Below are 22,231 nucleotides of genomic sequence, written 5' to 3'. Positions count from 1 at the left end.
GACGTCATACAGGTGAGATTCATAGGTAACGTGTAAAATGGTCACATGTGTGAAGTTTGCACCCGTCTGCCTGTCTGTCTGTCTGCCCTTCTGAATGTCTGCCTGCCTACCTGCCCGTCTTAATGTCTGCCTGCCTGCCTGTCTGTCTATCTGTCTGCCTGCCTGCGTGCCTGTCTGTCTGCCCATCTGCCTGTCTGTCTGATGGTTATGTTATATATACTGTTTATAGTTTCTCTTCTAACAGCTTTAGTTCTGTTTGTTTGATATCTTTTCTTCTCCTTTGTTTTTAATAGATAAATTCCTGTCTCTCTGCTCTGTGTGTAGCTGTCTCTCTGCTCTGTGTGTAGCTGTCTCTCTGCTCTGTGTGTAGCTGTCTCTCTGCTGTCTCTCTGCTCTGTGTGTAGCTGTCTCTCTGCTCTGTGTGTACCTGTCTCTCTGCTCTGTGTGAAGCTGTCTCTCTGCCCTGTGTGTAGCTGTCTCTCTGCTCTGTGTGTACCTGTCTCTCTGCTCTGTGTGAAGCTGTCTCTCTGCCCTGTGTGTACCTGTCTCTCTGCCCTGTGTGTAGCTGTGAGTGAACTAATGAATCTAATACAGATATAAAACAGAGCAGGAAGTCAAAGGTCACAGAGCTGAATCCTGTTTGTACTTGATGCCCTTTAAACACAGTCTGATAATGAGTCACCACACACACACACACACACACACACACACTGAGAGTGTACCTGCAGCCTCTCTGTATATGAGTGATCAAACATCAGTCTGATGATTAAAGCTGCCGACCTCTGACACCTTCATCACGAGTCAGAGAGCAGAGACAGTCTGAACACGTACAGGTAAACTAAACTAATGTGTATAGGTCTCTACGTGTTTGACTATTGGTTAGCATGCATAAAGCTACGCTGCTAGCATGGTTAAATGTGTTAGAAGATAAAGGTACTTTAAAGATGCTCCTTCAGCCGTCAGGACTCTGACTGGTCACACTCGGTAATAAGCAGACAACAGATGAAGTCCTGATCTCTCCTGCTCTCCAGAGGATCAACCCTCTGGGTTTTGACTTTAATGTAGCGCCACCCTCTGGTATGTTAGGCTAACTCTTGATGTAATATAAACAGTGTGTCTGTGATGTATTCCTGTCTCTCTCCATGCTGGCTCCACATGTGGCTCTGCAGGTGTCTGACTCCAGGCTCTGCTGCTCCTCAGACGTGGTTAACCGTCCTCCATGTGTCTGTCTCCTGCTCAGAGTTCTGTTCAGCAGCTCGGTCCTGAACCTGTGTGAGCTGGTGGCTCTCAGACCCGATCTGGCCCGTCTCAAGAAGGTTCTGTACTTCCACGAGAACCAGCTGGTGTACCCGGTCCGCAAAGACCAGGAGAGAGACTTCCAGTACGGATACAACCAGGTCCTCTCATGGTACAGTCCGCTCCTCCTCTTTATATGTACAGAATACTGTATGTGCGTGTGTTTACAGGAGCATGGCGGTGTGAGTTCAGTGATGTCATTAGTCTTCTGAGGAGTCGGCTGCAGACGCTCTCCACTGCAGACATGCTGACTTTAGAAAAACGTTATTATAGTTCTAAATGAACAAAAGGCCATTTTACAGGACAACACACATCTACAACAATAGAACAGAATAATAGATCTGTACACTCTGTGCACGTCTGATGACGGCTGCATCAATATATACTATTCATGAAACTGAACAGGATTCATCATTATGGTTATTGATCACATTTTTACTGTGAATTTATCCAGCTTCAGTCAGCAGGTTTTTATTCTTCATCTGGTACATGAAACTTTTAATGAAACACAAAGATGTCAAATGTTAACTGAGTGAGAACAGGCAGCAGAGAAGAGTTTAAAGAAAAAGAAACGAGTATTTAAATGAGGAAACGTCTGAACCAACAACAGTCAAACGTTTTGAGTTTAACTCTCCAGGCTGAAAGCATCAGCCCTTCACATGAACATCCTGAGGTCTAACAATCAGCTGTAAGCATTAAACCAGTTTATTTTATATAACACGTTCCTGCGTGTCGTCTGACCTCATTACAACCCAACATGCAGACGCGTGATGAAGCGTGAACTGTTACTGTGACACAAACGGAGCTTTAATAAGACATTAACATAAATCACTGTCAGACGACTAAACGTGTCGTCTCTTATAAAGGAGACGCTCATGAACACTTGTGTTTCGCTGGAGTCACTTTAAAGACATTAATGTGTGATATGTTAATTATTCCTAATCACAGGCATCTGGCACATGTCAGCTGTCAAACATCGACTTTATAAGTTATTCACAAACATCGGGAAAAGGCAGGAAGACACTCAGAATGTATTTGAGCTCTTAAAGGGCCCAGAACATTAAAATAACTGCTGTTTATATGAATATATTTATATTATTAAGCTTTTCAATGATTCATATATTATAATGGAAACCTGAGCGCAGTGTTAACTCTGTTTGTTTGTTTGTTTGTTGTCTCGTCTCAGCTGTGACAGTTTGTCTTAATGAGCATGTCACCTGATTGGTTAACGAGCCTCCCTGACACGATTGGTTAACGAGCCTTCCTGGCAGGATGTGAGTGTGTAATGGGAGTGGTGCATGCTGTCATTAATCAGCTGTGTGACAGTAAAGAGAAAACAGATTGTTGTTGATATGTGGTCGATCCGTGACGTCTGTGCGGCTCCTTTAACCTCGTTACAGCAGCTTCAGATAACTGATCATTTAGAGCCTCTGACTGGATCAAAGCCAGATTACTTCACTCATTTCAGTTATTCAGCAGCACACAGCCTCATAATGAAAGAGTCACATCAGGCTGCAGCTCACTGTTCAAAACTACATTTAAAGAAGAGCAGGTTTTAGCCTGACGAGTTATGATTGAGCTGTGACCAGTGCTGCTTATTAGAGCTGTGATGCACTCAAATATATCATCTTATTGCAGATTTACAAGCAGTGTATGTGTCACCTGATCAGTAAGTGTCGATACTGAAATGTTAAGCCATCTCAGAGGTCATTCAGAACGTTAGCTAACTTATTGTAGCAGCAGCTAACTTATTATTCTGAATGAATGTCCCCTAAGCTAGCTTATTGTTCCTTTTCAGTCAGCTGACTTGTTGTTCTGACAGTTTCTGTCAGCAGACTTGTGTTCCCAGCTGCTTCTTATAGCCAAGTGATTGTCTCAGCAGCTAACTTATTTTCTGTTAGCTCTTACAGTTAGCAGACTTCAGGCCCTATATCCACGTCAGAAGGCGCACAGTCTGGGTGCAAACTGAGGCGCAAGGTGCGAAGAGGTTGGCTTAAGTCCCTGGATTATTCGTAACATGAATCAAACCAATCAGAGTGTCAGCTCTCTTTCCCTTTGAGAGCCCGGTGCACCTGCAGGCAGGCGTGTTGGTATTTACACTGCGGATTTCAGTCATTCATCTTAGATAAACCGACTCAGACCGGCTGATTTAACTTATTTCTCTCCACTGTGCTGAAAAACACAGGTCACTGTACGATACATGTCGAAGCACGGACTGATGTTGAAGATGTTGAAGCGATCCCACTGCCCAACAGAAACCAACATGAAGAGAGACACTGAACGTTTACGAGGCACAGAAGCTCATTAATGATCTAAGTCTCCAGACGGACAGGATCTGATGTTTATTAAAGTTCTGTGTGCTGACCATCAAGGAAAGGTCGGCTGTAAATGTTTATTTACTTCTTGTTGCTGGACAGTGTTTTAATATCTGTGGGCATTATTGTTGGTGCCACAGGTAGTTATGTCTGAGGATTATAATAAATGTACCTCTTAGTTGTGTGTGTATCTGTTTCTGCATGTATTAGAGGGAGCGCGAGATGGAGAGCTTGGTGTCTCTGTAGTTTTTGGCCCGTGTGCGGCTCAAGCAGGAATCTCCCTGAGGTGAAGCAGGTGTGTGTGGAGGCAGCGGTGAGCTTGACCACATCTTCCTGCACTTCTCAGCAGTATCATGATTTAAGGAGACGAGGGAAACAAAAGCTTGCAGTCCCTTAAACAACGATTTTTCACTGTCCACTGCTTTTTCCTGATGAGTAGAAGCGCTGCTGTGCGTCCCCGTGTGAGTGACAAGCAGAGACTCGCGTTGTGAACTCTCCGATGTATGTCCATAATGCGCTCTCTAAATAGCAGACTGACTGCGCCACAGACTTTAGATTGTAGACCAGGTTTTGTTGGTCTAAGGTGCAGTCGCTTTCTGCGTCCTCAAGATAGCAACGTGCCACCCGTTTGTCTGACCACACCTCATTTTAAGACCAACACACCCATGGGCGCTAACAGTGCCGCAAGATCACTTGCTACGATAGGGTGGACGATAGGCCCCTTAATGTTCTTTTAGCTAAGTGATTGTTTCAGCAGATAGCTTATTTTCTGTTAGCTCTTACAGTTAGCAGACTTAATGTTTCTTTAGAAGTTTCTGTAAGCTGAATGAATGGTTAGCTTAGTTATTTTTTGTTAGCTATGTTTTCTTAGCTCAATTATTGTTTTGCTATCTTACTTACTGTACTGTTAGCGGTTTCTGTTAGCTAACTTAACTTTCCCTGTTGTTTCCTTTAGCTGAGTTATTGCTTCATTAATCTATGTTGGCTGACTCATCATTCTATAAACCTTTCTGTCAGTCAGCCTGTTTCTCCGTTAGCTTGTTTAAGCTGACTTATTGTTCCAGTAGCTTTACTGCTAGCTCACTTGTTGGTATTAATAACAGATTTGTTTTACTGCTAGCCAACTTCTTTGTTCCGTTAGCTTCTTCTCTTACCCCCATTCTTTCTGTAAGATAGCCTATTGTTCCAGCAGCTGACTGATTGTATTGATAGCTGACACATTGTACCGCCGGCTGACAGTTACCTCTTGTTCCTTAAATTAATCTGCTAGCTGAATTATGTTTGGGTTAGCTGCCTTTTTGTTTTTAGCGCCTAATGGACTCTCCTCTCCCGCAGCTTTGACTCTGCATTAAATAAAATAAAGAATAATCATCCGTCCCTCCTCTGTGTGTTGTTAGCCTGGTGTCAGACGTGGTGGTGTTTAACTCCGCCTTCAACATGGAGTCCTTCCTGTCCTCCATCTCCTCCTTCATGAAGATGATCCCCGACCACAGACCCAGAGACCTGGACCTGCTGATCCGGCCCAAGTGTGCGGTGCTGTCCTACCCAGTCCAGTTCCCTGACGTGAGCAGGTCAGTGATGAAACAGATGAATCTGCCTCCGTCTGAGTGTTGGATTAGCAGCAGCCTTTAATGAGGATCAGTCGCTGCACGGACACGATTAACATCTCAAGGGTTTACTGTTAACAAGAGGGCGACGATAAACTGATCATTGATCTGCTTCTCTTTGTGTCCGACAAATCAAACACCGTTTTAAATCATAATAAAGATTATAAATTAACATTAGTAACAAGCACCAGTCAAAAACAGAACCCGACTAAAAACCCTCGAAGCTGCAGGGATGACCAGCCCTGGCCTACATGTTGTTTCTGTTTACTGTGATGTCATGTCTTCATCATCACCCTAACATCTCGACAGCAAACAGGTTGTTTATTCCATGTAAGTAATGCTATCATGGTTCTTTAATGTAAACGAGATGTCCAGCGGCCTCGACACGCTCCTGTTTTTACTGTATTTTCTGCTGTGTGTGAAGCAGCCTAATGATGTCATGAGCGTACGATCGTCAGGACAGACTGACCACAGCCGAAGCTTTCAGCTGCACAAACAGTGAAGTCTGTAGTTATCATAGCTTTGATATGAGACTGATGTTAACAGGCCTCAGCAGGTCCATACTCTACAGTTTACATGAATACAGATAAGTCCAACAGGGAGACGTGTTGTCACAGACGGAGCTGGACCACCTGAGGTCAGTGCTTATCGACAGGAAACACACACATCAGCTGACGGCTCGTTATTATTAATCAGTCAGTAAATGATCACTAATATGACACACCTGAGCGAAACATGAGCAGAGGTCAAACTGCTGACGGAGCGGTTTAATGTAATAACACAGCTCAGGTGTTACAGCAGGTAAACCCCATGATTAAGGATTATTATTAGTCACAGCGCATTCATGACATGCACAGTGTGTGTGTGTGTGTGTGTGTGTGTGTGTGTGTGTGTGTGTGTGTGTGTGTGTGTGTGTGTGTGTGTGTGTGTGTGTGTGTGTGTGTATTATTGATTTGATATGACTGAATAAACATGTGAAGGAGTGTTTCTCTCAGAGGAGAAGATGAAAGCAGTCATGTGACGCTGGCGTGTTACAGCTCATTATTTAACCCCCCGAGGACCCCCCCCCGCACTCGGCTGACTGTCTGTGTGTGACATGAAGTCAGTGTGACGGTTCAACGTGTCAGTTATTTTATTTTTTATAATTACAGTAAAAGTAATAATTAAATATTAATTACATGTTTATTACATTCATATATCATGATCGTTACGTTTTACCTCACAATAATGCTAATCTTAGCATGTTAGCATGCTGAGGTTAAATGTGTAATGTTTACCGCACATCTTCTGGAAATGCTAACAAGCTAACATTAGCATTGTAACATCGTGGGGGAGTTATGAAACATTTACACTGATTATAAACATTAATCATCTTTATCATATACTATCATGCTAATATAAGCATAATACATTTTTACCTTGTGCAAATGCTAAGATAACATTAGCATCGTAGCAGTTCATATGCAACATTAACCTTTATTGTAAATATATAGCATGTTACATTGTACGAAGTAGAGAACAGGCTGTTTCAGTGCTAACATTAGCATATTAGCTGAGGCTGATGAGGATGTCTGTAGCTCTGCAGGTGTTTATCCATGACGTGTCGGACACATTACAGTTCATCCTGAGGGGAGCATGAACGTCTGAAGCACATGTCATCGCAGTCGACTGCAGTGGAAACATTTCAGTCTGAACTGAAGGACGGAGATACAGCACAGTTTTAAAGCTCAGGCCCCGTTCTCTGTCCTCAGCACAGTCAGCACATGTATGCGTATTAGAACATGTATATGATCTATGAACAGTGATATTCCCCTGCACGGCGGCTGTGTGGATGTGTGCTAGTATCAGTGACGCTGAGCTGCGGGATGACTCGGCCTCTCGCCTGCAGTGTTTCTCATTTTCAGATGCTAATGTGTGCGATCCAAACTCACAGAGTGTAAGTAAGTGATGATATGCATGGCCGACAATCCCTCCACACGCCCGCGGCCCTCCACCAAACACTGACAGGCTCTTTGAAAATATAAAACGCTCACAGAAACAAACGGGGGAGGACGGGGAGGAGGGAGGAGAAGATTCCTCTGCAGAGGTATTTATGTGATGCGTTCAGATCGAGGAGGAAAACACAGAGCCGGCCGGAGGCAGGGAGGAGGAGCAGGACGTCTGAATGTTTGAGCTCACTGATTATTTCACTAATAACTATGATCTGTTGATACGCCTGTGTCTCTGTTACTAATGATTGTTTTATCATCATTAATCAGCTGATTATTGCTCAATGAATCACTGTTACAGATCTAAATTTAAATGGAAAACATTTACCAGCTCGTAAACTAGGGCTGATTAACTGATAGCAATGAAACTCAATGCATAGAACATATAACCAATATATAATTATACTGAGATACACTTTGATGTTCCCCACAGACTCAGCTTTATTTCTTTTTACATCTGTTTAGAACCAGTTTAATGGAAAACATTGACGAGTCGGACTCTAACGAAGGATGGAAGGATGAAAGAAATCAATTATTAAAATTTGAAGCAGATTAATTAGATCAACTGAATGTTGTTCCTCTGTCCTTTGTCAGACATTTCCCTTCAGTGTTTATTGATATATGCTAATTCCCTTTTTTATCTGGGCTCTAACTTTAAGCGAACATTGTCGCTCATCAACGTCAGGATTGAAACACGTTATAAATCACAGAAAAGTGATTCACCTTCTGTCACTTCAGCTCCTTAAAACAAACTCCTGAACATTTAAACACTTGTTTACAGTTCTCAGATGCTGTTTCCATCGTCAGTCAGCACACCTCGGTTTTCCTGAGACTTTTCCTTCTGGGTTTTTGCCTTAGTTTGAATAAACTGGCTCCGACTCATGTTTGCTTTGTGGATCGATGATTCCTGTGAAGTCGGACTGAGTTTGATTGTTGGTGCAGAATAAACTCTGCCGGCCCAAAAGAAGGAAACAAACCCTAAACGTGGTCTTTTGTGGAGGGAGTCTGGTGTGTCTGAAAGGCCTCTTTGGCCTCTTTGTGGTCGGGGTGTTTGTGGTTTCCATCTATCAATCAGCCTTTGAGTGGAGGACTTTTCTAATTGAATAGTGATTGACCCGGGCCAGCAGAGACCTGCGGCGGGACACAAAGAAATCACATCCATCACAGCCCAGCAGCAGGACGCTGACTTCTCCACCACCACGCCAAGTCAGATCAATGAGGACGCCACGTGACCAGCAGGTGTCACAGCCTTTTCTTCTTCTATGGTTTGTTGTCTTTATCTTTGAGCAGCTGTCGGGTTCTGCTGGTGGTCAGGTGTTCAGGTCCTGACAAGGATCTGATACATGCTGATGAAGGTTTGTTTCTGTAGGCCCCTAAAATACTTGTTTCAAAGAGATGGCAGCATCACTCCTCTTGGTTCTCTGTAAGTGAGACCTGATCTGGGACCTGAGTTTGGGCCTGTTTGAGCCAAAACTGAGTCGCGTTCTTTTGCAGGTCCATAAATGTGTCTTCATAAAGTCTTCTGTTAGGGTCTAAATGTCCTTGGTTCCCTTTCAGATGGGGTCTGGTTGTTGGGGTCCGGTCTGCAGGTCGTGTTTCAGACCGTTCCTCAGAGACTGAGACCGCTTTATTTGACGTCTTGAGTCTTCTAACTGGTAACAAACACATTTAAAATAAGCCTCATTTGGTTCAGGTCCGGTTTTTTTTTCTCCCACGGTCTAAATCTACTTTGGTCTCTTCTGAACGGGGTCTGGTTGTCCTGATCAGGTGTGACTTCATACAGGTCTTAGGCTCGCTGGGTTCACGTGGTTCTCTCTGACCTGATCTGAGTCTGATCAGGGTCTGTCTTTTGCAGCTGGTCTTGGGTCTATGATTTGGTCTTTGAAGCCTGATTAAAGGCCCTAATATTCCTTATTCAAGTTGTCTGGATCAGGTCTGACTACTTTTACCTCTGGATGGAGGTCTTTATGGATCCAAGTGGATCTAGGTGATTAAAACCTGAGTGTAGTTAGGTTCACTTTTGGTTGGGTCCATGTTGGGTCCTGTTCTTTTGCAGCATCTCTTCACTCCATAAATTAGTGTGTAAAACATAACGGACAAGTGATTAGTGAAGTTTTATCAGTCCTCTGGGACACTTTGGACTGGGTCAGGGTTTCCTCAGGTCTACTTGGGACCAGGTGGAGGTCTTATTAGAGGAGTGGGACCTGATCGGACCTGATTTGGCTTGTCCATTTGGGTCAAAGTTTGGTCCTTTACTGGTGCAGCATCTTTGACTCTGTAAATAAATGAGTCCATAAAACACAGCCGTTGGTCTATCAGCTGTTGAAATGTGTTAAATACGTTTCCTCAGGTCCTTGTGGTTCTACTTGTCTAAATGTCCTTGGGTCCCTTTATGAATTTGGTCTGGTTATCTGGATCAGGAGTTGTTGGGGGTCTTTTTAGGTCTAATCTTGTTCTGATCTTGTTCCTGCACCTGACTCCTGGAACAAGATACACCTCCTGGAACAAGATACACCTCCTGGAACAAGATACAGCACCTTCTTGAACTGAATGCATTTTTACCATTTGGACATTTTACAAACCTGATTTTAAACCCCCCAACCTCTATTTGTTTTACTTAAATGAACCTTATTTGATGTTTTATTTTTTTCCCATTTTAAACTTTCTGAAACATTTGAGTAGATTTTCAGCTTCATCTAACACACAACATCTTAGTTTACCTTTTAATTACCTTTAACTTTAGTGTCAGAATATGTCCCCTGTTTCTATCAACGTGTCGTCTGGTTCCTCTCATGCTCTGTTGTTTGTCTTTTTTTGTTTTTTTTGCACTTTATTTTTATTGAAGAGAAACACAAACATTCCTTGACAACATCACAAATTATATATGACAGCGCTAAAGACAAGAAAAAAAAATAAAAAATAAATGGACAGTTAAGACATTCCCTCGTACCACAGGATTCCCCTCAGTTGGAGAGGTATCCTGCGATAGGTAGCCACCTCCTCACAAAAACATCAGACCTTAATTGTAATTGAGCAGTTAAAGCCTCCATTCCATACACCTCCCTCAGCTTCTGTTTCCACTGTGCCACTGTAGGTGGCTGTGGATTCAACCATTTTATTGTCACCATTTTCCTAGCAGTCATCAAGAGTATATGTAACAAGGGCTCTTGGTCTCTTGTGTACATGCCTTCAGGAGTTAGATCGAAAAGAAACTGACTTGGGGTGAATAGTATATTAATTCCCAAAACTTTATCTATCTCGCTCTTTACCCCCTTCCAAAAAGGAAGCATCATTGGGCAATCCCAAAATATGTGCGAGTGGTCGCCAACCATTCCACATCGTCTCCAGCAGTATATTGCCGCTGGATTATCTGCAAATTTAGAGACCACGGAGGGCGTCTTAAAGAACCTAGTCTTCATCTTCCAATCAAACTCCTTCCACATGTTACTATTGATACCTTTATGACATCCAATGCACATTGTTTCCCACTCTCCCTCCTCAATTATAATATTTAACTCCAGCTCCCATTTGTTTTTAATATAAAAAGTGTTGTCTGATGTATCCAGTAACAGATTTCTGTATATATGGGAAACATGCTTTTTACTGGGTAATTGATGTTTAGTTATATTAATAAAGTAAATTTCCATGTTCGTTGGAGCATTTTTGATTATATTCCAATCTGTATGGTTTGTAATGTAATTTCTTATCTGAAAATACCGGAACATATCACTTTGGGGTAAAAGGAATTTGTCTTGTAGATAGGAGAATGGCTGTATACCGGTGTCACAAAGTAACTGGTCAATAACCCTCGGGTTTCTGCCTGCCCACCTCTTAAAAGTGATATCTGTTGTTGAGGGGGGGAAATCTGGATTTCCATTAATCTGCATAGCCCTTGAGAGGGCAACTGATCCTCTAATTTTCTTCTGGACTGCCGACCATACTTTCAAGGTGTGTTTTACCCATACATTTTTTATTTCAAATTTCTTCTGGGACTGCTTGTTTAGAAACACTAACGTGGATAAAGGTATTGCTGGCACTGAGCTCTGCTCTATATTCACCCATCCCGATTCTAAGTCATTGTTAATCCAAGCTACCACTGCTGTTAGTTGTGCTGCCCAGAAATAGTATTTTAAATTAGGGAGGCTGAGTCCACCCCTGTCCTTCCCAAGAGTGAGCGTTTTAAGTCTCACTCTTGGTCTCTTATTTTGCCATATGAATTTAGATATGAGCTTGTCCAGCATATTGAAGGCTGATGTTGGGATCCCGATTGGGAGAGACTGAAACAAAAACAAAATTCTGGGAAGTAGATTCATTTTAACAGCTTCTACTCTCCCTAGAAGGGATAATGGTAACACATCCCATCTTGCCAATTCATTTCTAAATGTCCCAAATATTTTTTTATAATTCGCCTGGTATAGCTGTGTTACCTGGGGAGTGAGTATGATCCCTAAATATCTGAAACCCTGTTTAGATCTGCGGAAGGATACTATATCATCAAGCTGACTAGGCCATGTCCCAGACACCATCATTGCTTCTGATTTACTAGGATTAACTTTATAACCGGATACTAAACCATATTCATGAAGATTTTGTAGAAGAGCCGGGACTGATTGAACGGGATTTTCAATAAACAATAATATGTCGTCCGCATATAAGGCTATTTTATGTTGGTCTCCACTCTCATCTCTTATTCCTTGTATAAGGGGGTTACTTCTAATCAATTCCGCAAGGGGCTCAATACAAAGAGCGAACAGGGCTGGCGAAAGCGCGTCCCCCTGCCTTGTCCCCCTTCCCAGATCAAAGAAGTCGGAACATTGGCCATTAACTCTAACTCTTGACCTTGGACTCATATAGAACACTTTAATCCAACTCAAAAAGGTTTCGTTAAAGCCCATATGAGCCATTGTTTGCTCCAAAAATGTCCAGTCCAGTCTATCAAATGCCTTCTCAGCATCTAAGCTAAGAGGCATTGATGGAGTCTTTCTACCAGAAGCAATAGATTGTAGATTTAGAGCTCGTCTGACATTATTAGTGCCCTGCCGCCCGGTGATGAACCCCGTTTGATCAGAGTTAACTAATTTCCGGATGTGTCTCTGTATTCTATTTGCCAAGATAGAGGTCAGGATTTTTAAATCCTGACATAGCAGACTTATCGGCCGATAACCCATACACTGAGTGGGGTCTTTTCCATCTTTGTGTATAACTGTGATAATTGCCTCTGTCCAAGTGTTTGGGGGGTCCCTTTCATCCAGTGCATAATTATATACTCGACATAGAATTGGGGCTAGTTCGTGAACAAAAACTTTATAATATTCCCCGGAGTATCCATCGACACCCGGGGATTTACTGTTCTTTAATTTACTAATACTATCTGTTATTTCCTGTACTGTTATGGGAGAAGACAACATCTCAGTCTCATCCTGTGATAATCTATTCAACTGGATCGAGTCCAGGAGTTTTGTTATTTTCTCCTCCTTCCCTATCAATTCTTGACCTTCATATAATTTTTTATAGTATGCAGCAAACGCCTCTGCTACTTCTTTCGGTTGGGAGGTAATTCTATTTGTGTCGGGGTGTTTAATTTTAGGTACCACACGGTTCGATTGAGCTTTCCGTAGCTGGAAAGCCAATAACCTACTTGCTTTATTCCCCATTTCATAATATTTTCTTTTCACAAATCTAAGCATTCCCTCTGCTTTATATGTGAGTAAATCATCTCATTTTTGTCTCTCCTGTTTTAATAATTCTAATGTATTCTTTTTCCTTGAAACTTTGTGTTCTTTTTCTAACCTGATAATTTCAGTCTCCAATTCAAGTCTCCTGGCTTCCCTTTGTTTTTTTATTCTCGATGTAATTTGAATAATATGTCCCCTCACAACAGCTTTGGCACCATCCCATAAAATAGATGGGGTAACCTCTCCGTTATCATTTATATCAATATATTCTTTTATCTTATCACGTAATTCCTGTTGGATTAAGGGGTCATTCAATATTGAGACATTAAGTCTCCAGTATCTGAATTGTTTTTCTTGACCTAGATTTATTTTCATCTTAATGGGACCATGATCCGACAAAGTTATGGGTTCTATCTTACACTCTGTTACTCTATGCACATCAGCCTTTGAAACAAGAAACATGTCTAATCTGGAGTAACTTCCATGAACTTGGGACCTATATGTATAGTCTCTATCTCTGGGATGATGATATCACCATACATCAATCAGGCCCAATCCCTCCATCATTCCCATAACAGTAGCTGCTTTTCTGGTTCGAGGTCCCTTCCCAGCAGGTAGTCGGTCCATACTTAAATTTAGTACGCAATTATAGTCCCCCCCAACCACTATGATTCCCTTCCCTTCATCTGCTAGTTTGGAGGCTATTTTCTTAAAAAAAATGGGGCAATCCTCATTTGGTGCATACAGGTTCAAAAATGTAAATCTATTTTCCCCAATCGTACCTATCACCATAATATATCTGCCTTCCTTGTCTTTCAATATTTTTTCGCAATTAAAAAAACATTCCTTCTAAATAGGATAGCAACCCCCCTTTTCCTCCCTCCTCCATGAGATGCACTGTATATTTGTTCCACCCAGTCCCTCTTTAATTTCAGGTGTTCTGCCTCACAGAGATGTGTCTCTTGTAACATTGCGGCTGAACATTGTAAAGCTTTGAGTTGGTTAAGTATTTTCTTTCTTTTAATTGGATTTCCCAGACCCTTTATGTTGTAGCTAACTACAGTCAAACCATCCATATTACAATTCTTTTAATCCTTACTGTCATGATGCTTTGTAGTCAACTTATAAATGTCAAGTACACCATCACCTGTTGTAAAAGTCCTATCAGTTGTCAAGGAAGTAACACAAAAAAGAACAGAAACTATGTACAATTTCCAATAGAGAACAACAGAAATCATACACAACAACATGGCTTCCAAGTCCTCAACTGGCCTATCTCCAGTGGTGGCCAGTCCCCGTATAGAACTGGGCAGAGGGTGGCGGAAACCCTCCGGGATAATGTCACATTGTGCGGCAGATCCCCTCCGTCGGGTAAACTGCTGCGGCCCTACAGTGGCTGGGTGTGAATCACCCATGAGTCAATTGCAGCTGATGCCACAAACCAAACCGACCAAATAGTATGCTATTGTTACATTCTGGACTCAGCAAAGTGAAAATAAATCTTAGGAAGAGAAATAAGAACTTGGAACAAAGTTCCAAGAAAGGAATAGAAAAAAAAAAGGATATGTAAATAAAATATATATAGCCCAACAACACCACTGTAATTGGAGGTTAATAAGACCATTTAACTCTAGCCCATCTAACAGTAAATTATTCACGGCTTCTCATAGCTGTCTAAATAAAATGGAAAAACCTTACTTTTTGCACAATATTCCCAGTTACTTCAAGGGAAGAAAAACCTGCAGTCTTCTTCTGTAATCATGTTGACATTCCGCCCTCCTCGGTTGGCGACCCGTGTCTCCCACCTGTGCCTGGCCAGCTGTCGCTCTACTTTATCCCGCTCGTCAACTTGGACCTGGATGTTGAAATCCTTAAGCACCGACGCTGCGTCCATCACCGTCTGGAAAGTTTTTTCCTCGGATCCCACCACCATCCTCAGCCGGGCTGGGTACATGCACTTCGCTTTAACGTTTTTCTCCTTCAGCTGTTTCACAATAAATCTGACCTTGGCGCGTTTCCTCTGCAGCTCCGGCGAGTAGTCATTATCAAAGTAAATCTGCTTCTCACCCATCTTCACTGTGCGTTGTCTCCAGGCGTGTTGCAGGATCTGTTCCTTCACTGTGTAGTCCGCGAATTTAATTACGATGGAGCGAGGCGGGTCGTTTTCTTTCGGTTTTGGCATAAGTGCTCTATGCGCCCGGTCAATCCTGATGTTGGCTTCGGTTAGTGGCAGACCAGTCAGCACCGTCGGCAATAGTTTTTTAATGAAGGCGGCCATGTCTCTCCCCTCGCTTCCTTCAGGAACCTGATACAGCCTTAGATTTTGCCTTCTGTGTCTGTTCTCAAGATCCTCACACCGTTCAAATAATTCCGCCTCACGTTGCAGCAGGAAGCCGATGGCTTTTCCGTGGGTTGCGGTGGTCTCCTCCGTAGTTGTTATACGCTCCTCTGCGTCAACGGCCCTCTTTTCCATCTTTGTTAGTTGTGCACTTAAACCCTCAACTGATGTTTCAAGCCTTGTGAATGACTCCTTGGCTTGGCCTTTAACTTCCTTTACATCCATACTCATCTGCAGAATGTCCCCCCGTATTTCTCGGTTCGACTGGGCGATAGCTTGAAACATCCCCTCCAAGTTACACACGGCAGCATCAGTAGTTTTGCTAGCGCTAGCTCCGTCGGGATCAACAGACTTGTTAGCATCCGTTGGTTCCGACGATTTTTCTTCTCCTTTGTGTCTAAACTGATATCTGGTGAGTTTGTCACTAGCGCTCGTCTTTGTGGTGTCATTAGACATGCTTTTGCTGAGTTTTGTTCAAATATCGGTTTGGTAAGTTGGTTAATCAGCAGAGCTCAAACTTTTGCGTCCTACATAAACATGGCGCAGCCGGAAGTCTTGTTTGTCTTTTTAACTTGTTTCTGTAATTAACTCCATGTCATTGTGAATGAGGGTTGCCCCTCAGTGATCTCTCGAGTAGAAATAAAGATTGACTGATTGATTGATTTAATGCGGTCTGGTTGTCTGGATCAGGTCTGACTTGGTGGAGGTCTTCATGGGTCCGTTTGGTTCTTAGTGTCTTAGACTTGAACTATATGGACTCAGTAAGACTGAACTAGACCAGGGTGTGGAAGGGTTCTGTCCTATTGAAGCAGGTGTGGACATTTGATTGAGTTTGTAAAGCATAAAAAACAACTTATTGTGGAGTTTCCTTTAGTTAGAGTAACCATCGAGATACGAGCTAAAACCAGCAACTGTAGGACGGACATGTTGTTTGTTAAGCCTCTGATATCATGTCGTCTGAGCCAGCTTCACTGCGGCAGTCACAATCTGTATACATATACAGAAACATACATTTACTACAACATATATAACAAGAGAAGAAGAAGAAGAAGTGGTTCATGTGTTCCTGGAGTCTGATGTTTCTGCCGTGGATGAACACTCATTCTGTGTGATTATGTCACCACTGAACAGCCACCAGACTGTGTGTGTGTGTGTGTGTGTGTGTGTGTGTGTGTGTGTGTGTGTGTGTGTGTGTGTGTGTGTGTGTGTGTGTGTGTGTGTGTGTGTGTGTGTGTGTGTGTGTGTGTGTGCGTGCGTGCGTGCGTGCGTGCGTGCGTGCGTGCGTGCGTGCGTGCGTGCGTGCGTGCGTGCGTGCGTGCGTGCGTGCGTGCGTGCGTGCGTGCGTGCGATCCTGATTGGTTTCCCTCCATCACAGTCACTTCAAACAAACATATGGAGCCACTTGTGGTTGATTATTTTTTGGCGCAGAGAGTCGAGTCAACGACAAACCTCGAGCCCCCCCTCCCCCCCCCCGCAGTCCTCAGTGCAGCAGAGCACTGGTGAAGATGAAGATGAAGAAGGAGCTGAGTGACGTCCTCACAGGGTGAAGGTGGCGAGCAGCTGTTGGCTCCTGCAGATTAAACATGAGATCAGTCGACGAGCTGTAATCAAAGAGCAGATTTCACAGGTCACTTTGATCCAGAACACCTGAGCAGGTAACACACTGTGTCTGCTTAATCTGTTTAAATCATCAATCAATCTGATCATTAGCTGGTTAGAACTACAGAGATCATCTAGTTCAGTTAAACAGGACACTTATTTCAGTGTCACAGTCAGAGTCCAGACATCTGAAGAGGTCTGACTCCTCCTGGTTAAAGGAAACTTTACAAGCGTCCCAGCATGCATTTCAGCTACGTTTAGATTTCTACCATGAGGTCAGTAAACTTACAGCTGTGTTGCTCAACCAGTGAGCTTTCAGGCATAGCCTTCTTCATCCTGTGGAGGACACTGTAAAGTCACCAGCTCCAACATTTTATTTTAACAAAATGTAACCAGTCCTGTCTCAGTCTCTAACCAGTCCTGTCTCAGTCTCTAACCAGTCCTCTCTCAGTCTCTAACCAGTCCTGTCTCAGTCTCTAACCAGTCCTCCCTCAAGTCTCTAACCAGTCCTGTCTCAGTCTCTAACCAGTCCTCTCTCAGTCTCTAACCAGTCCTCCCTCAAGTCTCTAACCAGTCCTGTCTCAGTCTCTATCCAGTCCTCTCTCAGTCTCTAACCAGTCCTCTCTCAGTCTCTAACCAGTCCTCTCTCAGTCTCTAACCAGTCCTGTCTCAGTCTCTAACCAGTCCTCTCTCAGTCTCTATCCAGTCCTCCCTCGGTCTCTATCCAGTCCTCTCTCAGTCTCTAACCAGTCCTCTCTCAGTCTCTATCCAGTCCTCCCTCAAGTCTCTAACCAGTCCTCTCTCAGTCTCTAACCAGTCCTCTCTCAGTCTCTAACCAGTCCTCCCTCAAGTCTCTAACCAGTCCTCTCTCAGTCTCTAACCAGTCCTCTCTCAGTCTCTAACCAGTCCTCCCTCAAGTCTCTAACCAGTCCTCTCTCAGTCTCTAACCAGTCCTTCCTCAGTCTCTAACCAGTCCTTCCTCAGTCTCTAACCAGTCCTCCCTCAAGTCTCTAACCAGTCCTCTCTCAGTCTCTAACCAGTCCTCCCTCAAGTCTCTAACCAGTCCTCTCTCAGTCTCTAACCAGTCCTCTCTCAGTCTCTAACCAGTCCTCCCTCGGTCTCTATCCAGTCCTCTCTCAGTCTCTAACCAGTCCTGTCTCAGTCTCTAACCAGTCCTCTCTCAGTCTCTAACCAGTCCTGTCTCAGTCTCTATCCAGTCCTCTCTCAGTCTCTAACCAGTCCTGTCTCAGTCTCTAACCAGTCCTCTCTCAGTCTCTAACCAGTCCTCCCTCAGTCTCTAACCAGTCCTCTCTCAGTCTCTAACCAGTCCTCCCTCAAGTCTCTAACCAGTCCTGTCTCAGTCTCTAACCAGTCCTCTCTCAGTCTCTAACCAGTCCTCTCTCAGTCTCTAACCAGTCCTTCCTCAGTCTCTAACCAGTCCTTCCTCAGTCTCTAACCAGTCCTCCCTCAAGTCTCTAACCAGTCCTCTCTCAGTCTCTAACCAGTCCTCCCTCAAGTCTCTAACCAGTCCTCTCTCAGTCTCTAACCAGTCCTCTCTCAGTCTCTAACCAGTCCTCCCTCGGTCTCTATCCAGTCCTCTCTCAGTCTCTAACCAGTCCTGTCTCAGTCTCTAACCAGTCCTCTCTCAGTCTCTAACCAGTCCTGTCTCAGTCTCTATCCAGTCCTCTCTCAGTCTCTAACCAGTCCTGTCTCAGTCTCTAACCAGTCCTCTCTCAGTCTCTAACCAGTCCTCCCTCAGTCTCTAACCAGTCCTCTCTCAGTCTCTAACCAGTCCTCCCTCAAGTCTCTAACCAGTCCTGTCTCAGTCTCTAACCAGTCCTGTCTCAGTCTCTAACCAGTCCTCTCTCAGTCTCTAACCAGTCCTGTCTCAGTCTCTAACCAGTCCTCTCTCAGTCTCTAACCAGTCCTCTCTCAGTCTCTAACCAGTCCTCTCTCAGTCTCTAACCAGTCCTCTCTCAGTCTCTAACCAGTCCTTCCTCAGTCTCTAACCAGTCCTTCCTCAGTCTCTAACCAGACTCAGTTCAGAAGGGTCTCTAACCAGTCCTCTCTCGGTCTCTGCTGATTGGTCCGAGCAGAGACCCCTCCCATCCAATCAGAGAACAGCAGGATGTAGTTTGATGATCGTGGATTCTGGCAGGTTTCACATCAGTTGTTTTGGGGATTTTACAGATTTACAACAGATGCTTCTTCTTCTCTGGACTGAAAGTAATCCCTCGCTCCTGATGTCACAGATTTCCCTCCATATGAGCGTTACATCACTTCCTGTTGAGCAGAAAACATGACCATGATTTGGGTCAGGATCCCTCAGGTCATGTGACCCTCAGAGGAAAGATCCTGGACTCTGATTGGTTTTGACCGGCGTGTCGTCTCATAATGACTGTAATGTGGATCCTAATGTGCTGTAACGACCTGCTGACACTGACCCCGCCCCCTCACATCACAGCTTCCTGTTCTTAAAGTGACAGGACCTCAGAGCTGAGAGACCCTCAGAGTGACCCGACTGATGCCAGGTCAGATTCAGGCCTGAGGGCTCGGAGCCGCTCAGACTCCTTCAGAGACACGTGGAGTGTACAGGAACCAGCTCATCACACAGACAATCACTTATCCTCTCCTTCACCACTGCTGCACCTCTTTAGGATTCATCCGCTGCTGAAAGTAGTCCCTACCACATTCCTGTTTAACCTCCTGTTTGTTGATGAAAACTACAGATAGCAGCTGTTTGAATCAAGAACCAGGAGAGCTGCAGGAGATTTCATATGTAGTGTTTGAGTACCGTCGTGTTCACAGCACAGAGAGGTCAGAGGTCATGTGTTGGATCATGTTTCAGACCTCCTCAGTGATCCATGATAAACTCCACCAACAGGAAAGCAAGAGTCAAACACTAAACGTTTTAAAATGTTCCAGTGTCTGTAAGTGTCAGAGCTAATCATCGAGTCCACAACACAAACAGTGAGTATGTTTACATTCAACCAATATTTTCAAAATAAAATCCTTTCAATCATGTGGACCTGGGGAAAAATCTGCACTGGAGAATTTGTGACGTTTTCATGTTGAAAGAAAAACCATTCTGTAGATCCAACATGGCGGCTAATGAGTCAGACATATTTGGAAGAGAGGATGGATAAACAAGCCATGATGGCAACCTGTCAGTCACAGGTAGCCCTGCCCTAACCCCTCCCCTCTTCCTGGTCTGAGTGACTCTCAATGGGAGCATCAGTGACTAAATGAACATCATGCTGTGTTGAAGAAGAAACTAGAGACTGAGACCATGAACTCATCAGGAACATGTTTACTGAGGGAATACATCAGGAGAGGAGGAGGAGCATGTTCTCATAGACTTCTATAGGATCACACTTCTTTATGCCCTGTTGCTCGCTTACAAAACGCCAACAAAAACGTCTCCTGTCTACCTGAACGTGCTCATCCAGGTCTGCACTCCGTCCCGCCCACTACGCTCTGCCAGTGAAAGGCTCCTGGTGCTCCCATCACAACAGGGCGCTAAGTCTCTAACTAGACTCTTCTCCTCTGTCGCCCCCCGGTGGTGGAACGAGCTACCAAACTCCATTCGGTCCGCAGAGTCCGTTTCACCTTTCAGAAGAAGCTACAGACCAAGCTCTTTATGAACAAATCTGACCTGAATGATGATGATGATGATGATGCTTCTTTCCGCCCTGTGCTCTGCCTGTCAGCACCTGTGTCCGATCACACCTGAAGCTGTTTGTTGGCTCTTACTGACTTCGTTCCCTCCTGTGTCGCTCGTTGCTCGTGTTGTATTCACTCTCAGATGTACGGCGCTTTGGACAGAAGCGTCTGCTACATGAAACTGTAACATGCACTAAAGGCAGGCTGAGTCCTCTTCAGGCTGTGATGAAGCCGCTGCAGCGTCTCCTGCGATTATCTAATAAAGAAATGAGCTGCAGTGATTTCTGACCTTCATGTAGAATCAGCCTCTTAGAGGTGAGGTCATCACACTGATTACTGTTGATTTATCAATAACATAATTGCCCCCCCCCCCGTTTTATTGCCTCCAGTCAAACATCTAATTTGTAAAATGGATTATTGAATCAGTCGTTTCTCTCAGACTTCAGACTCGCACACACTCTTTATATCAGTGTGTGTTTGAGCTTTATACACGGTTATTGATTTGTTCTGTCTGTGGTTTCATTAGTTCATCACATTTAAACATCTTTATATCTGTATTATATCTTTATGTTTAAATGTTTGAGCTGATTGAACCTGAACCATCAGGCTCCATCACGTCCCTCCTGTTTGTTTGAGGACCTTATTGATCACCTGTAAATCTCCTCATGACCTGGTTCCATGTTATATTTTACATCCAGTCTGTCTGACCTTTGTCACGGAGAATAACCTGCTTTAATCATGTTTATTCATTCAGGCACTTTTATTTTTAGGTTTCCTGCTGTGAAGCACCTTGTACTTTCTATTATAAGTCCTCGAAAAATAAACTATTATTATTATTATTATTTTAAATGTCTTGATGCCTGCTATAGTCTTTTCATCTTGATGTCTGATCTCTTTGTCCCTCAGTGTTTAATGTGTTTAATTTTCTCACCGTCTGTAGAGTCTGAATGCTTCTGAGAATCACTGCGCCGTGAATATTCTCTGTGTGCTGTATTAAATCTGTTTCCTGGTTCAGGTCCTGAGGCGTCGCTCTGATCTGATAACAGCTGATATAATAGACTCCGGTGGGGGGGGGGTGTTGTGCCTCAGGTGAACACAGATTAACATAATGAGCCGTTTATCCCCATCACATGAACCTCTGCACACATTCACACTCTGAGTCTGAAGGTGAGCTGCGTTCATGCAGCCTGACAGGCTGTGAGCAGGGAGAACAAACCCACAGGAGGAGGAGACGTCACACAGACGAGCGAGGGATCGTTACTTCTGTCACTGTGATGAAGCTGTTAAAGAATTAAATATAAATTATATAAAAAATACAAAAACAATAAACGCCCTCAGAGGAAACACTTTAACGACTTCTAAAAACATCAAGTTTAGGACCTTAAACTAGTTACCCAGCATGCTTCACTGCGGTCAGTCCTCCTGGTTCTGTGTTAGCGACAGTAGGACGCTGCTGTGTTTACTAACTCTCCTGCTGTTTTTTTTCAGGCTGCTGCCCAAACACAAACTCCTCCGCAGGCCTGCAGAGCCGTCTCATGTTGATGACATCATCACAGCGCAGGACAAGCAGCAGACTCCACGGTAACAAGAAGTCTTTAAATAGTGAAGATTTACCTGTAGGACACTGTACAGACTGCACCACTATTATTATTGTTGTTGTTATTATAATTATTGTTAATATCATTATTATTATCATTATTCTCTTCCTGCTTCCTGTCTCTCAGGTGTGATCAGCAGGATCCACCTGAGT

General features: G+C 43.8%; 1 protein-coding gene across 1 annotated transcript in view; it reads left to right on the top strand.

The window, feature by feature from the left end:
* The first annotated feature begins 1,324 nt into the window (after window positions 1-1,324).
* Window positions 1,325-22,231, top strand: part of gtdc1 (glycosyltransferase-like domain containing 1) — a 35,328-nt gene continuing 14,421 nt past the window's right edge. The window contains exons 1-4 of the mRNA XM_069662584.1: window positions 1,325-1,408; window positions 5,009-5,182; window positions 21,970-22,062; window positions 22,206-22,231. The exon at window positions 22,206-22,231 is cut by the window's right edge and continues 94 nt beyond it. Coding sequence (XP_069518685.1) covers window positions 5,049-5,182; window positions 21,970-22,062; window positions 22,206-22,231 — 253 coding nt within the window. The 5' untranslated portion in view covers window positions 1,325-1,408; window positions 5,009-5,048. The remainder of the gene's footprint in view (window positions 1,409-5,008; window positions 5,183-21,969; window positions 22,063-22,205) is intronic.

The sequence above is a fragment of the Semicossyphus pulcher genome, unplaced genomic scaffold (genome assembly GCF_022749685.1).
Source record: "Semicossyphus pulcher isolate SPU_LCO1_2020_fin unplaced genomic scaffold, fSemPul1.0.p SCAF_15, whole genome shotgun sequence".
Lineage (NCBI taxonomy): Eukaryota > Metazoa > Chordata > Actinopteri > Labriformes > Labridae > Semicossyphus > Semicossyphus pulcher.
This window is presented reverse-complemented; position numbering and strand designations above follow the sequence as displayed.